General features: G+C 42.3%; 1 protein-coding gene across 2 annotated transcripts; it reads right to left on the bottom strand.

Moving 5' to 3' along the window:
* Positions 1-140: 140 nt before the first annotated feature.
* On the bottom strand, positions 141-9,365 carry LOC128261803 (CD109 antigen). Of its 2 annotated transcripts, none has more exons than XM_052995673.1 (7): positions 9,165-9,365; positions 5,845-6,747; positions 1,932-5,676; positions 1,675-1,868; positions 1,441-1,615; positions 1,276-1,381; positions 141-1,205 (listed from the first exon to the last, which is right to left on the bottom strand). In XM_052995673.1, the coding sequence occupies exons 2-7, from the start codon at positions 6,732-6,734 to the stop codon at positions 994-996; spliced, it is 5,322 nt and encodes a 1,773-aa protein (XP_052851633.1). In that variant the 5' UTR covers positions 6,735-6,747; positions 9,165-9,365; the 3' UTR covers positions 141-993. The 2 variants fall into 2 exon arrangements, with proteins under 2 accessions (XP_052851633.1, XP_052851632.1); XM_052995672.1 differs by having other exon boundaries at positions 5,845-6,752.
* Positions 9,366-16,453: the final 7,088 nt, after the last annotated feature.

The following is a 16,453-nucleotide window of genomic DNA, read 5'->3' on the forward strand; positions in this document are numbered from 1 at the left end:
TGTCAAACTAAGTTTTATTTTAAAGTCTGGGTTTTGCAACCTTTATTTAGTTATATTAATAAAAAAGAACAAATAAAGGTAAATTTCCATTTGTAAACCATTTGTTGTTTCAATGTTATTATAAAAGAAAAGACAACCAGTAAAACATTACTTTCATTTATTTTCAGGCTTCGTTTAATACAAAAGAAAAGAAATGTTACTTCATAAAGAGATTCGATTCTTATTGTAAGGGAGGGACTCATCAAAGTTGTATACAGACGGGGTATTTCTTTCTTCCTCGCTTTTTAGCTTCATGTACATGGCTATGTGAGATTTGTGTATAGAATTTACAAACTAATTGTGGTTCATGTGGAGGGTATATAAGTAGTATAAAACTTACAAGCTATGCAGATTCATTATTTGCATAAATTAATTGGACGGTTTCTTCAACGTTTTTCGCTTAATTTCGTTTAAAAATATTCAAGAGTTTGGTAATACAAAATAGATAAATTTCCATTTGATATGCAATGTAATGCAAAAATTTTGTCAAGATACATTTGCTAATGATTTCTAAAATCTATTAAAGGCATTTTGTGAAAGACACATTGGTTTTTTTTTTTTTTTTGATTCCCCACTTGGAGCCCGCTCTATGATAAGGCATAGTATGGTTCATTTTGACTTACAACTTACATTAGGTGGCTACATGTGGTCTGCTTTGTGTGCAGCAAAAGATTCTTTGTTCAGCAATAAAAATAAAAGTTAAATTACGATTCACTGCTGTTTTGTACATTCGATTCTACAGCGGGTCTATTGGAGTTCTACAGAGAAAAAACTAAAAATAAAACCAAAATGTTGACCAGCATTTTTGGACGGAATGCAATTTCGTTGGCAAACAAAAAAGACTACAACTCAAAACAAAAAACTTCAAAATAAACACACACTTAATGAACAAAAACACTACAAATCTTAGCAAAGTGTTTCGACGGTGACTTTGTGGATATCATTCATGCATCCCTATGTGAGCAGTTGCATCATGTTCAGGACCAGGTGCGTGCGACTCCGCAGCAGGTAGATGAACACGCTGAAGAAGAGCAGGGACATGGACATGGAGGCGCGCCAGCCCATGTTGTAAATGGAACAGTACGGACACTGTGAACTGCCGCACACTTCGCAGATGTTCAGCAGATACGTGGGCAGGGCATCGAATATCGATTCGTTAAAGCGTTCTGTAATCACAATGGGGAAAATATGGTTTAGTTTTGATATTTAATTTGAATTTTTGTAGACTGCACTTACCTGGTGCATAGTAATCGTAAATCCGCACTGGCAGATAGCGCGACATATTAGCCACTGGATACCAGCGTTCTATGGTGAAGTTTACACAAATATCCTCTTTATCAAGCTGTTGAAAAGGAATCAAAAGTTAATCATTTATTATTAATTAGCTAACTTGTTTCTTACATAGTCAAAGTAGAAGACAATCTTTCGTTCCAGGTAGCGAGCTCTCCTCAAATTCCTGACGCGATTGCTGAGCACATAGCTGTCCAATTTTTGCTGCTGTATCCAATAGCCCGTGGGTATGGCCACATCCAGAACAGCCATGCCCGAGCGCTCCGACTCGGCGCTGTTTATCCAGCTAGTTTAATAAAATCATTTTAAAATTGTCTCACATTTTAAGCACTACTCGGTACTCACTTTTGACAGGCCACGTAGGAAATGTGCGACTGATTCCTGCCATGGAAGATGGCCTTCGTATGAAGTCCAAAGGCTGGCACTGGCGGCTTGGTCTGGAACTTCTCAATGTCCACATTGTACTGCACGTGCATCTGCAGGATGGCATAACCAGCACCCTTGGCCTGGACCTTAATGGTGCCCCAGGCGTCTGGAATCTGAAAAGGCCAAGATTTATTATGTAATTTGTATGTATATAAATATCATTAAAAAATTCCCACCTCGATACTTTGCAATTTCGCCAGATTGGTGTCATCAATGTAAAGGGTTTGCGTTTTTCCACCCTGCGAGGAAGCCTCAATTTCCACGGTCAGCGAAGACACCTCGCGCAGCCTCGACCGCACAGTGTACTCCACGAGAGCCTTGAGTGCTGCACTGGTGTCCTGGGTGGAGGCCCATCCGCCGTCGTTCAAGCGCTGCGAGTTGAGCCACCTCACAATGGGATCGACGAAGAACTCACGACGCGCCACATAGACCAACAGCGCGTAGGCGGTGGTCTCTATGTTCAGGGAATCATATTCATAAGGCAGACGGGGTAGGGAGAACCACTTTTGATTCTCCAATTTTCGAGGGGGTTGTGGGATCTCCTGGTTGCCCCAGTACATAAAATCACCAATAGTCCTGGCATGGCGTCGCAAAATGGTGAACACCTCCTCGGCAATGGGAGAGTTGCACAGCTGCAGGGCGTAGGCTGTAATGGCCACATCATATGGTTCGGCCACGCGTTTCAAGTAGTCCATATTCCTCTCTATGTAGGCCAGTGCTCGTTGGGTGGCCAAAGCCACACGGGATCCCAGAGTGCCGGAGATATCCTTTACAGTGGCCAGAGTGATGAGGACATGAGAGGTGAGCGTGATGTTCTTGTCAAAGTTGGTGCGATTCATCTTTCTGTCCGGCAGCCAAGTGACCTCGTAGAAGGATCCCTGCGGCGTCTGGTGCTGCAGGAGCCAACGCATGTTCTTCTCTATAATGGTGGCATCGATCCAAATGAAATTCTCCCACTCGTAGAAGCTGGCCTCCTGGAAGACGCGCAGGCAGTAGCTGGTCAACCAAACGGACGAATCCGAGTTGTTCCAATCGGAGCGGAAGAGCGAGAAACTGCCATCGGGCCGCATAAAACTCAACTGCCGTTGATAGCCAATGTTCATGTGATAGAAGGCATTCTTCTCCATGGTTTTGTTGCGCTGATTGATCAATCGCATGTACATAATCGTGTAGAGATTGGCGGCGAAACTGAAGGCATTCTGCTCGCCCGACTCCATGGGCAGGTACAGCAGGGAGCTGGCATTGACGGGCATGGTGGGGAAAATGGGACCCACCACATCGCCCACAACCGATATTCTAGCCTTGTTCGAGCCGTACACAAAGTAACGATCCACCTGGTAGGGAATCTCTGGCGTTTGGGTTACATTTACGTGCATGTACTCCAAGACGTAGGCGCGGTTCGAAAGATCCAGAAGCACGGATTGATGACGATACTGTGGCAGGCCATCGGACTCCACATGCAACGTTCTGGTAATAGTGTCTGTTCCCAGCAATGTGGCCACGTGCAGGGTTACGTCCACGTTGCCCAGACGCTGGGGCACCACTGGCACATAGACCACCGTGGTGCCTTGCGCCTCCAAGTAGATGAAGAACTGGTGCTCACCAAAGCTGGTCCGGGGGTTATAGGACCTCACAATGCCATCCTCCTCCACGTGCACAAACTTGTAGTCCGGACTGCCGTGCAGCACAACAATGGCCTCGATCGGAGTGGTCATGTAGTTGAACACAGTGACACGGATGCCCACTTGCTCTCCCTGTCTGCACGCCTCCGGCATTTCCACGTTGATGAAGAACGGCTGAACGCCCACGTACTCCAAGGCCTTGTTGATCATGCCGAAACCCTTGGATGGGCTCACACTGAACGCACTCACCATCCAGTAGGCGGGACGATCGGGCACCTCCACATTGAAGATGTATCGACCATGGGGTCCGATATTAACATCCTTCCACAGCCACACGTTCTCGTAGTGACGCAGCACGCGATTGAATCGATACTTTCTGTAGCTCAATAGCTCGGTGTCATTCCTCACATGGCAGTTGAGCTCGTCGGTTCCATCGTCACAATCAGGCATTCCATTGCACTGTTTCTCGAGGCGATAGCAACGTCCACTCAAGCACTCACCGAAACCCAAGGTGCGATTGCAGGTGTCCTGCCGTCTGGGCACATAACCGTCCGTAAACACGATCAGGCCACTGTACTCAAATGTGCGATTCGCATCGATGCCGAAGGACGAGGCGGGGAAGTAGACCAACTCATCGGGGTTGCCCTCGTGGGAGTACCAAATGTGCTTGTATGTGCCGTTGGTCTGCTCGTCGAAGTTCGACATCTTGGTGATGATCTTGGCGTAGGTCAGTTCATTGCCCGCTTGCATCGTGTAGAAGGCACTGTCGATGCCAGAGAGACCCACATAGGATCCGGGCTCTCCAAAGATGGCCACCTCCACTTTCTCGCCAGTTCTCGCCTTGCGATTGTTGATGTACACGGTGAAGTTGTTGCGCGAGATGCCGTTCACTGGGAACGTTAGGGAATCCGCCACCACCTGTCCCTGCTGGTTAATCTTCCACACCACCATGGTGGCCACGGGTGCCATTTCGGAACTCAGTACCACAGCAATGGTTTTGATACCCTCCGTGATGGTCTCACGATCATTGACCAGAATAACACCCTTCGACATGATGAGATAGTTGAACTCCTCGAGGTAGAAATTCGTGCGAATGTGGAAAATGATGTACTCGCCAACCACAGGCTTTTCGGTGCTGGTGGTTACCTTGATGTGCTGATTCCTCGGTGAGAAATGGGACACCAACAGAAGATCCGTTTGAATGCGTTCACCTCGCGGATCAATGAAGAGAGCCTGCAGCCGCATGTTCTGTATGCCGTTCAGGAAATCCCTCGATTGAGGCCGATCGTCCAGGTTGAGATCATTCCTAATGTCGATCTTGACTTCCCAGATGCCATCGCTCTGCTGGGACATCTGCAAGCGCTGGGCGGGCCAATCCCTGCGTCCGCCATTGCGACTCTCCACAAAGCCAGTGACCTCCATCAAACCCTGGCGCAGTAAATTCGCATCGATTGGCGAACCATCGTGGTACTCTACCGCCAGATAAGTTGTGAACGGCATGGCGGGCTTAAAGACCTGTGGGGATTCTCCCAGGAACACCACTCGCAAACTGGAGTTATACACCCTGGCAACGGCGTAGCCACTGATGATCTCGTCGTAGAACTTTTCACCCACGGTGGCCGTTATCAGCACCTCCGAGTTGGCCAGATTGCGCACTAGCCCCTCCAGCTCCCGCAAGGGCCACTTAAAGTCAAAGGTTCCGTTGAAGTAGCGCAGGAAGGGCAGCGTCTTCCGATACGTCCCACCCCATGTGTCGTAGCTGTCGTGGTATTCCGGTTTCCTCACCCAGAAGGGCCACTCCTCATCGAACTGGTAGTGTCGCTCCGCCACATACTGATTCCCGTACAGCACATCCTGCGAGAGATCCGCTCCGTCCTGGGGCAGCTGCCCGGGCACATTGTACTGGATTTGAGGATTCTGGTTGGCATTGTTGTACCGCCATCGCTCATTGTATCGATTGGTTTGCTCCAAGGGCGACCGCCCCAGGCGATACTTCTCGTTGAGCACCTGGTTGCTAAAGTACCCAATTGGCCGGATCGTCGCCTTGAGAGTGAGATTACCTCTAACTGGCAGACCACTGGTGAAGTTGGCCATCACCCTGCCGTAGATATACTGATCCGTGGTAAAGAAGTACGCCGGCATGGTAACGTTCACTTCGAAGCGCGTCTGGTAATACTCCTCCACGGTGAAGTGACTCTCCTCCTGTTGTCCCTGGGCAATCACACGGATGGTCCACTCGCCAAAGCTGGGCTGATCCGCCAGTTTGTACTCCAGGGAAACGGAACCCAAGTTCGATTGGCTACGATTGATAAATAAAAGTTGAAAATCCGTATCATTTTTAAGTAATAAATGGTTGAGAATATAATTATTACATATTAACCTATGTAATTCTTCTATTTAAGCATGCAATACAATTATGTATTTAATTTCTAAAACTAGTTCAATTAAATGTAGTAATGACACTTACCGCGAGAGCCAGCGCTTCAGAATATGCCTGTTTGGATCCAGCATGTACACGTCCACTGGATTGTCGAACCCCTTGAGTTCGGTTGTGATGGGAATGGTCCTGAACCTCACCGTTTCTCCTTGCATGTAAAGCGGCTTGTCGGTCTGCACAAATATCGTCATGGATCGCTGTGAGAAGTCCAGTCGTGTTTCGTTGAGGAAAGCCAGGCCACCAAAAACGTTTTGGTAGAAGCCCTCCACTCTGAGTTTATATCTTCCAGTCACACTGGTGGGTGGGATCCTCATGAGCAACGTCTCTGGCACACCCTCCTTTACATCCTTGGAATCTCCGCTGATTTGAACACCATCGCAGGCAATGCTGGCATGAACGGTTATGGGGTATTGAGCTTGCAGAATGGACACCGACACTTGGTAGATTAGACCAGGTCTGACCATTCGGGAGGCCACGATGAAGTAGGTGGGCTCCCTCGAGTGCAGCGACTCCAGGAAGGTGGCTTTGATGTTGTAGGAAGACTTGCCTCGGGTCAAACTCGGCTCCTCGATGTCCTGATAGCCTCCTCCCACTGTTTTACCGAACTCATTCTGCCCCGTAAGATCGTTGAAGCTTCCCGAGTCGGTCCTGTACGGCGGACGATCGTTGGGATTCGTTTGGGCATTATTTAAATTATTATTGCCATATTGGTTCGGCTGGGCATTGCTGCCATATTGGGCATTGTTGCCATATTGATTCGGCTGGGGATTGTTGCCCCACTGTTGGTTGGGCTGCAGCGGTTGCTGCGGATTCTGCTGAGCTGGATTCGGGTTGTAGTAGGTATCGCTCTGTCCGACCGTCGGCTGCAGTGCATCCAAAACGGCGGCTATGACGAGCAGGGCGCGCAGCAAGTGCCACATCTTTGCTGCTTGTCTGCGCTGAGGAGAAGTCAGAAGTGAATGAATTAGAACCACTGAATACAACTGCATCTCCCAAATACTATAAATAGAGGGCACTGATTTGGGTGTTCTGTCTGTCGTTTGATGCCTGTCCAACAGGGTGTATCAATTTTGTTTTCAACTACAATTTTTTCTGTCGAGGAAATAAGTTTGTTCAAATGGAACAAAAAATTGTTTTTATCTAATCAAAAAAAAAATATATTGATTAATTTCTTGGATGCAACAAAAAAATCGAGAAATAGTGATTTTATTTATATATAACTGATATTTTTTTTATGAACCTAATTCTAATGAAACTAATACAATATTTAACAAATATTTTGTTTTGAAATTAAGCTATTGTATTGGTATTTGACATAGATTTTCCACATTTTATGCTTTAATGACCGACACACCCTAATGCCCAAATCCATGGGCTGCAACTCGTGTTCGAGGATATTTGTTGGTTGGTTGATTTCCGCGTGCTGCGAACAAGTCGTTAATGAGGGCGCCGACATAGGTATTAATAGACTCTAAACTCGATCTGGCAGGAGCAATGAACGAATCTTTACGGAGATCTTGTGCAGGGGCGGTCGGCACTATTGAAACTATGTCAAACATTAAGTAAAATGTCATTCGAGTGGGCGGCTGTGCAATTAGTCTTAGACGGAGAGATGTGTGCCAGGCAGGGATTTGGGACATCCAACTTTTCCCGCCCAATGCGTTTTTAATGCCTCTGTAATTTATTGTTGATTTGGAGGAGATTATGAAATCCATGCACCACAAACCACTTTGATGACGAACCGAATTATGCACCCAATGAAATGTTTATTATTATTTCCCTATAAACAGTTCTAAATAGGTTATCATTATTGATGTGAAGCTTTTAAGACTGTCTTATAATTAGTGCTTGAATATAAATCTATATTTTTAAACAACATTTTAATAACAGAGAACTTCGAGTGCATTTTTCAAAGTTAAAATTGAGGAATACATTTTACTAATGCATACTGCTAATAATATTCCAGCTTCGAAAGAATATTATATTTAACCCAATTGTGTTTAAAGAATATTATTACAAAAAGTTGTGGATAACGGTTTTTTTTGTGTTTTACATTATATTCCAACTTCATAATAACTTTTGCCAAATTTCGGTGGTGGAATGTTTGCAACTTTAAAAAATGCACATAATTTAAGGACTCCGCCATATCAGCACACAATCAGCCGGGAGACAGGGAATACATCATTCGAGCAAGGACCTCTAAAACCTCCCTACACCGATATTAACTGCTTGGGCTAGGTAAAGAGTCAACACTTTGAGGCAACCATACAAAAGGGACCAAATAGGCAGAACAATGGGGCACCGACTTCTACCATACTGTAGAAAGCCGAATAAGGTGAAATGAAACTGCAGAACGGAGGGAGTGTGTATGCATTTGAAATGCATTTACCGACGAGGAAAGGAGAAAAAGTAACACACTGGAACTGAGCGAAACACGCAAATAAAACGGCCGCTACCTGACCATAGACATAGGTATCTGTATCTACATGTGCCTGGACGAGATAGAGATACTCTGTGCGCTGAAGCAGCAGAAGTTACTGGCCTATAGGGGTCTCTCTACTACTCTCGGCATGAAAACAAATACCGAACTCGTAATAATTTCAACAACAGCGACTTGTAATCCACCCTTCGCACTCATCTACACAGAAAGAAAAACCAGCTTACATTGTTTTTATAATATTGTTCAAGAATTCTGCTTTGTTAATATCTTCACATTTGTTAATTATTATCGTAATGATAAAGTTCAATTTGAAAAAAATATATATTATTAACACCACTTTTTAGTTAATAAAATTAATTTCGTATTTTAAGATAAGCTTTAATATTGAAAAAGAAAATGTTTTAATAATTTACCATTTGTTTTTCTCTCTGTGTAGAAGGGCGCACCACCACAAGCGTAGTAAGTAAAGTGGGCATTAATTAGCCGAGAAGACCCATTCAAAATGAGTTGAGAGGGCAAAAGTGCAATTGAAACGGCAGGCAGGACATTTTGGGCGGTAAAAGGAGCAACTGTTGGCGAAATTCGAGAGCTTAACAGTAGAAAAAATAAAGAAAGACGCCGGAATCCAATTGGGTAGCAGGTGGCTAAGACGCCTTCCCCGTATTGCCTTTAAACAGGAAAAAGCACGTATTAAGGAACTCCATCCCTTTTATCAATTTGATTTCCTAACGACAAAACAAGTATTTGGAAAAGTTTAAGCCAATATTTGAAGCACTTCTTCAATTTTCGGTCAACGCCCATGTGCCAACAACAACACAATAACACTGGCTTAGGCATTTTTTAGACAGCCAAACACACGAATTGGGCGGGTCGCCAAGTGGAACAGCCCAAAAAACGCCACTCTACTCACCTCGTTAACAAAATCGATCTGCTTTCGGTGATCAGCAGGCCACACACATTGTATTAATCAACAGAAAGGTAAATAAAACGAACTCGCAAACTCAAATATTCGAAAAAAATTAAATAAAACCCAGCAGCGATCCACACCCGCTTTGATGACTGATGCAGTGTGACCGTGCCCGGAGCGTGGCAACATACCACTCGGCTTGGAATATACCAGATTCGAGTTGTGGCCAGAAAACTGAGAAAATAACGGCCGCGATTGCAGTCGAGCATGGACATTCAATTCATTTTTGTCAATACCGTCTGCGCGCGGCTGTTTCATCCTTACTTTTCAACTCTTTGTATAAAAACGTTTATATCTTGAATTTTACGCACTCCAGAGTTAATAGCTAAGGAGTTATAAGGAGTTATATTAAAAAGGTTTAATGAAACATATTTTTAAATGATTCATTATTGTTAAATGTTTGTAAATTGTAGATTTTTTTAAGTTTCATAAATTTCTTTATTAGAGTATTTTTGGTATTTATAATGGAGCTCTAACCTGCGAGAAAGAGGGATAGAGCATCTGTAGAGATGGTCAAAGCTTTGACCAGTGTTGAAAAATGGCGCAGATCTACTTTCTGGTATATATCGCGTAGAATTTGTACGATTATTCAAGTGCCAGCTTTGGTCATACTACCGCCTCAGTTGTCAGTGTGTGTGTGTATTGTATGCATGTGATGTAAGGTCATTCGCGTGAAAATATCAGCGAGGAAAAAATCGAATTTTTGTGTTTTGTGTGCTAGGTAAATGCAAAAAAGAGTGCAAAGTCGATCGGTTTAAGCCTTAGCCCGTGCGCCAGCGGTGAAAGTGTGAGCCCGCTTGGGCATTTTCCAAGTGAAAAGTCGCCGAAAAGTCAAAGGTGCTGGGTTGCCCAACGCAAAAATTATGACGAAAAGCACACCAGTACCAGTACCAGTGCCCTCTCTCTCGCACACACACACACACACATGCATAGGAGCTGGGAGAGCTAGAACCTAGAGTTGTCAACGTTCTGCAAGGAATTTCGTCATTGAGCGGTGTACAAGTGTGCGAGTGTGTGTGTGTGGTGCGTGCCTCGCTCGCTGAGTGTGTGTGCGAGAGTGCGTGCGTCTGTATTGGTAGTTTGTTCTCTTCTTTGGTTGTAAAACACAAAAGAAAAATCATCGGGGAAAAATGTGAAAAATGTACATAATTCGTAACCCAGTCTGCGGCAAAGTGCTCACCAGCCAGTGCCCGAAAATCGTGATGAGATGAAACACCGCGCACCGATTGAAAAACTATTACATAAATAGTGCAAAGTGTAAATGTTATTGAAGGCAAAAAAGCTGAGCAGCCGCGCACGCTGTCGTCATCGCTGCTAAAAAGCAAAGAAAGAAAGAAGAAAGGCGAAAAAGAGAAAGATTAAAAGACACCCCCTTCCAAAAAAATAACTAAAAACCCAACGCGTTACTATTGCTATTCCGAAAAGTTTTTAAAAAATACATATACATATGCTCTTTCGTATATTCATACTCCAGTGTGATGAACGATGTACACTTTACATTCGAAGCACTTTATTGTTAATACTGTAAATAAACTAATAACATTTAATGCGTGCGAGTGTGTGTGGGTGTGTGCGGGGAGTAGGGCCGTGCGCCTGTGTGAGTGACCTCGTGTGCATGTGTCGCGTGCTCCGCTGGTGTTGGTGTATCTGTATGAGAGTGTGAGTGCGGCGGCAAGGAGTGTCATGCGTATATTTTTCCTCCCACAATACCCCCTTTTTGCCGCCCCTTTCCCCCTTTTCCAACACTGACCCACTGGTAAAGCCTATCCAACCAACAAAAACAATACAGCAGCTCCTTTGCTCCAACGAGTTTTATCTTGTTTTGCCGTTTTAATCATATGCGGGCTAACGGAGAAAGCAGTGAGAGAGAGAGAGAGGAGACAATCACGTCATCCAGCCTGCCATGACACACCAACGTCAACATCGATACAGTGCCTCTTGGCTAATAAACCCGGCTCTGCAAAACCAAGCTCGCTTCTAATTGCGGCTTTTCTGATACTTTTTGCAAAATAAAATTCCGTTGCATACTTCGCGGACCGCAGGCACAGTGGGTTGAAAGTTGTCGATGCTACAACTTATTTTTCTTGGTTATAAAGTTGCAACTTTAATTAGACTTAGTTAGCCTTGTAAGCTTTCTTGACTTTATTATAATTTTCTTCACAACAAATAACAAAGTACTTAACTAAATTTCAAAGCAAATTTTGCGCGTCTCAGGTATTGTGGTTTTAAGAAATTACAACTCGAAGATATAAGATAATATATATAATTTAAAAATATGAACTAGCAATTTTAAAATTGCTTTATCTAAAACCTGTCGATTTTTTAAAAACTACACTTTTTTAAAAACAAGTTTCAAACTTTTCTGAACTAGGAAATTGAAAAGGTTTTGTAGCTTCATATAAGCAAGTTTTGTTCAAAGCCTGACTTCACTGTACTTTACCATCAATGACCACACAAACACACAGGCATTTGAATAAACTTTATTGGCCAAATAAAGAAGAAGACGACAAGTTCTCCGTTGAGCGCATGAATTCAATAGTGATAGAGCTCAGTCATATTTTTTTAAGCCTTTTAATTAAGGCAACTTAATTGGCACCTCACCTCCGCCCGAAATATGACTTTTTTGCTTATTTAGAAATTTTTTTTTTTGTCCGGCATGGCATCCCAAGTTCGATTCTTGGCCTTAGCTCAAAACAGCATCGTCTGTGTGAGTGTGCCGCTTTTTGTTTTTTGTGTGGCTTGAGTGAGTGTGAGAGAGAGCAAATAAACTGAGTCATGGCTGACGATGACGTTATGCTGCTGCTCTATTCTGCTCTATTATATTCCGCTGCCTAACTTGCGGTTAGGGCAATTTGTCTCCAAAGTGTTTATGCTCAAAGTTTGCCAATAAAACGCGAAAGAAGAAGGAACTTTGGCACAAATGCCCGCACACACCACACAGCAACTACAACTACCATGGCATTTAGTATTCGATTGACCTCGAGGCCAGCAGCAAATCGATAGCATTGTTTTTTTGTTTCTCCTCCGAATCGATAACATGCCGCACACAATCCCCCCGCGCCCACCTCCTTCGCCCTTAAAAGCACGGCTTTAGAAACTAGTTTGTGTAGGATGCTCTCACTCTGTCATAAATCTGATTTTAAAAGAAAATAAAGAAACAAGTATCCATAAAATGAGATGAAATCACTTTTGTGTACTAGTTATCTTATTGGATTACTAAACCCCAGTTACCGAGTCAGAAAAAGAAACTAAGTTACAAACTAATTTATTTAATTTGAAACTATATGCTATCAAACTAGGTGAAATACTTATTGGGGCAATGATATTCGTTTTTAATTTAGCTAAGAATAAATAAACCGATTGATAATTCATTATAAAGATTCAAAGGTTTTTTCGACTATAAACTAAATTAAATGATCAAACGCTATTAATTAACTAGGTAACTAGCAAATTTCATAAATCACTGTATCTTAAGAAAGTTTAATTATGCGAACCCGTTAAAATTCGCAAGAGCTTCAAAAAAATTAAAAACTAAAAATAAATTAAATAATCCTTAACTAAAATCAAAGAGATACAGGTAAATAGGTAAACAGATAGATAGGAAAACTGTTGAGCTGTACATTGTTTTATTGCAATCTCTGAGTTGTGCAAACGCCTCCCAAAAGTGGTATATACCTTTTCGACTTTAAATCTAAATCTGCTAGCATTGCAAATTATTTAATATGTGTGTTGCAAACACCTCATCAAATACGATACACATACACCCTTGATCGTTACGCTCAGCGGGTAATGCAAACAGCTGATTTCACATTTGTTCTCACAAAATTTGTAAAAATAAATACGGCTAACCAATAATAAATGCGACGAGACGACCCCCTGCTCTGCTCTTCCTGATCCCCGTGATCCACACACCCATGCCGAATTAGCAAAGTTCCCTGCCCGAAAAGATGGATAATATGTATTTTCATGTGCGAACCGCACAGAACCGCCCGAAACCAATTCAGCAGTGCGAGCGGGACGGCAAACGGACCAGAGCGGTCAGTTTGGACGGCGGTCTGGGTCTTTGGGACTCTGTGACTGGGCCGCGGACATCTGACGTCGTTGTCGACCATGCTTCGCTATAATATAATATTATATCATGTGGCCGGGGTGGTGTTGGTGGTGGTGGTAATATGTATTTGTACAAAGTACTGCATTGGGGCTTTATCTTAATGCGATATAATGAGAGTATGATTCGTGACACGTTACGGAAACATTTCCAACGCCGCTACATCGGCCGCTGCTGCCTGCACGTCGTCTAGCGGTAAACAAAAAATCACCGCACTATGATTAAGCATTGTCAGTTAGACTGTTTTGTTCCCAGAATTTTGAAAATTTATTTTAACCTGTTTTATTTGTTTGTTTTTGCATATCAGTATATTTTTAAAATAAAAGGTTTACTTATTTTGTTTTTGTATTTTGAATAAGGCAAGAAAAAAACTAAGATAGTCACTAAATTGTTATTTTTTATTAGCATTCAATATAACATGCAGTAATTTTAACAGCTATATGTCTACTCATTCTTTAAAAGTTGGACAACACTATATCTCCCACTTCTCTGCACTGCTTAATAAGTACTTGTCCTCCCGCATTTGATAAGGCTGAAAACAGTTATTCTGTCGTCGCATCCGCAATACGAATTTCAAGAAATAATAGAACTCTGGGCAGCTTGCTCTTATCAGTAACTAAGCGCATGTCATGCAGTGAGCAAACGGATTGTTATTTTTCTTCGATCATCAACTAATTGGCCGTAATTACACTCAGACAGTGTCACGGGGCGATCTTCGTACAATCATTGCTTGATTGCATTCTAATTTGTGGTTTGATTCAGTTCGTAAACTGTTTTTTCAAGAGAAAACCACCAATTCTTTGTTTAGGGGGAATTTATAGTACAAATTTTTTAATGAAGTGATTGAAATAAAATTAATAATACTAAATACTTACTGAACAAAATTGTATAGAGTGATCAACGCCTATACTCTTGGCGATTTGAAAGCGGTTAAAAATATGTTCAAGTATTACAGAATTTAAGACACCAATTACAAACGCACTGAATATGTGCAGGTGTCTGAGGTACCCTTCTTTCGCCATTTTGTGAAACGGTCGTAATCGGCCTGGTCAAGATAACGACTGAACTATTAAGATAAGCTGACGAGTGTATATCAAACGGAACCCAAATCACTGTGCGTCGACGTCGCTGCAGCAGCGCCGCTGGCAGAGGAAGAGGAGGCTACTCTCGTCCGTTGGTCATGTGTTTTCGGTTCAGTCTGCTCGCTGAATTCGCCGCGTTCGCTCCGTTCGCTCTGTTCTGTTCTGTTCCGTTCGCCTCGTTTGGCCCGTTCGTTTTGGCAAGATTCGCTTTTTGTGTTCCCGTTGTACAACAACAACAATAATAACAAGTATAAGTACGACCACTACCTTGCGGAATTAGCAACAACAATGTCCATTGGCTAAAAAGCAGCTAGAAATTGTTGCGCTCCTTGTGTAAAAGATAATTATTTGCTCTCAGTCTCAAGAATCTCTCTCTGTCTCTCGCTCTGTGTCTAGCCAGAAAAATAGTATTTTCGTCGTCGTCAACGTGCCATAATTTCTTTTTTTCTGATTTGCCAGCAAAAAAAATAGAATTTTTGGACTGGGACAAATATTTATAAGTGTGTATGAGTGTTGTATGTCAGAGCTTTTCCGTATGTGCGTGAAAATAAAGCTGAGATAGTTAACGTTAAATTAGCAGGCTGAACCACCTTACCCCTCAAGTAACACAGCACGTGTTTGGCAGCAGTACCAATAAAATAAATATAACAAAAATATCAATTTGGAAAATTGTATTAAGTTGACTGTTAAATGTTGTTCGTTTGGCTTTCGTTTTGATTTTGGTCTTCATGATTTTGTTGCACCCTTGATTCCGCTCCTTCACCTCTTTTACCTTTTTCATTTTTCAGTGTAGGTATTTTGAAAAGTTTTTTCTCTCTCTCTCTCTCTCTCCCTGTCGCTTTCTTTCTTTTCCTTTCACTGATTTATTTTGTTGTTGCAAAAAGCATAAAATTAAAACCGAACGAAAGACACAACAAAAAAAAAGAAAGAGACGAAGAAGAAAAGGAAGCGCATAAAAGTTTTCGTTCAAACGAAAATAAATGCAAAATGAAAAATTTCTTTAACATTTTATTTGCGAACATAGCTTCATGAAATAAGAACAAAATAGAAAAGCTGGAAGAAAAAAAAACTGGTTTAATTACTAAATAGAAAATTCGCATTCAAGCAAAACACCAAACGGAAGATCCAAAACAAACCAACCAACATCAACAGCATCAACTAATATCAAATTAAATAACTAAGCCCCAATAACGTATATATTTAAAGATCTATTTATAAATTAATATTTACCATAATGATTTAGTAAGTTAAGCTTAAAGTACAAAAAAAAAGAAAAGTAAAAAGAAACACCACAACCAACAACAACCAACCAACAACCACATATAATTAATCAATCATTTAACGGAGTAAATTCACAAATATAAAATAAATGCAAATGACAAGGAAATAACGAAAACGACAACAACAACAAGTCACCAGCAACAACACACATCGGCAGCATAATAATTAACAACCAACAACAACAACGGATCAATACCAAAGATGGAGGCAAAATTCTTGGCTGGCGCTCTTTCATTCCTCTCGATATTTTTAGCGATTAATGCTCAATCACTTGGTGAGTACAACCCAAACCCCAACCACATTATAGCCAATCCCCCTACAATAAGCATAATGATAAACAAAGAAGGTTCTTTTAACCTATAAGTTGTCCCCCCAAAATCCCCCTCAAATCTGCATATATGTACATATACGTAGCTCTCGAGTATAAAGGAATACAAAAAACATATAGAAAACGTATGGGGGAACTGCAGCTGTGATAGCAGAAATTGCAAAACAGAACACAACCGAACCGAACAAAGCAAAACAATGCGGGGGAAAAAAAAAGAAGGAGAACTAATAAAAAACAGCAGATTGTTTGTGGCTAACTACCCACCAACCCTAAACACTGGCCAACCTTATCCCACGCCCCCTAATTGCCCTGCCACCTAAAGAAGAACTACTCCCACTTATGTTGGGCGAGGGTTTTCCCACCCGACTTTTCCTCATGCCAAGTTCACCTTTAGGCCAGGCACCGACCACAAAAACGGAAGCAAACAATATTA

The sequence above is a fragment of the Drosophila gunungcola genome, unplaced genomic scaffold (genome assembly GCF_025200985.1).
Source record: "Drosophila gunungcola strain Sukarami unplaced genomic scaffold, Dgunungcola_SK_2 000001F, whole genome shotgun sequence".
Classification (NCBI taxonomy): Eukaryota; Metazoa; Arthropoda; class Insecta; order Diptera; family Drosophilidae; genus Drosophila; species Drosophila gunungcola.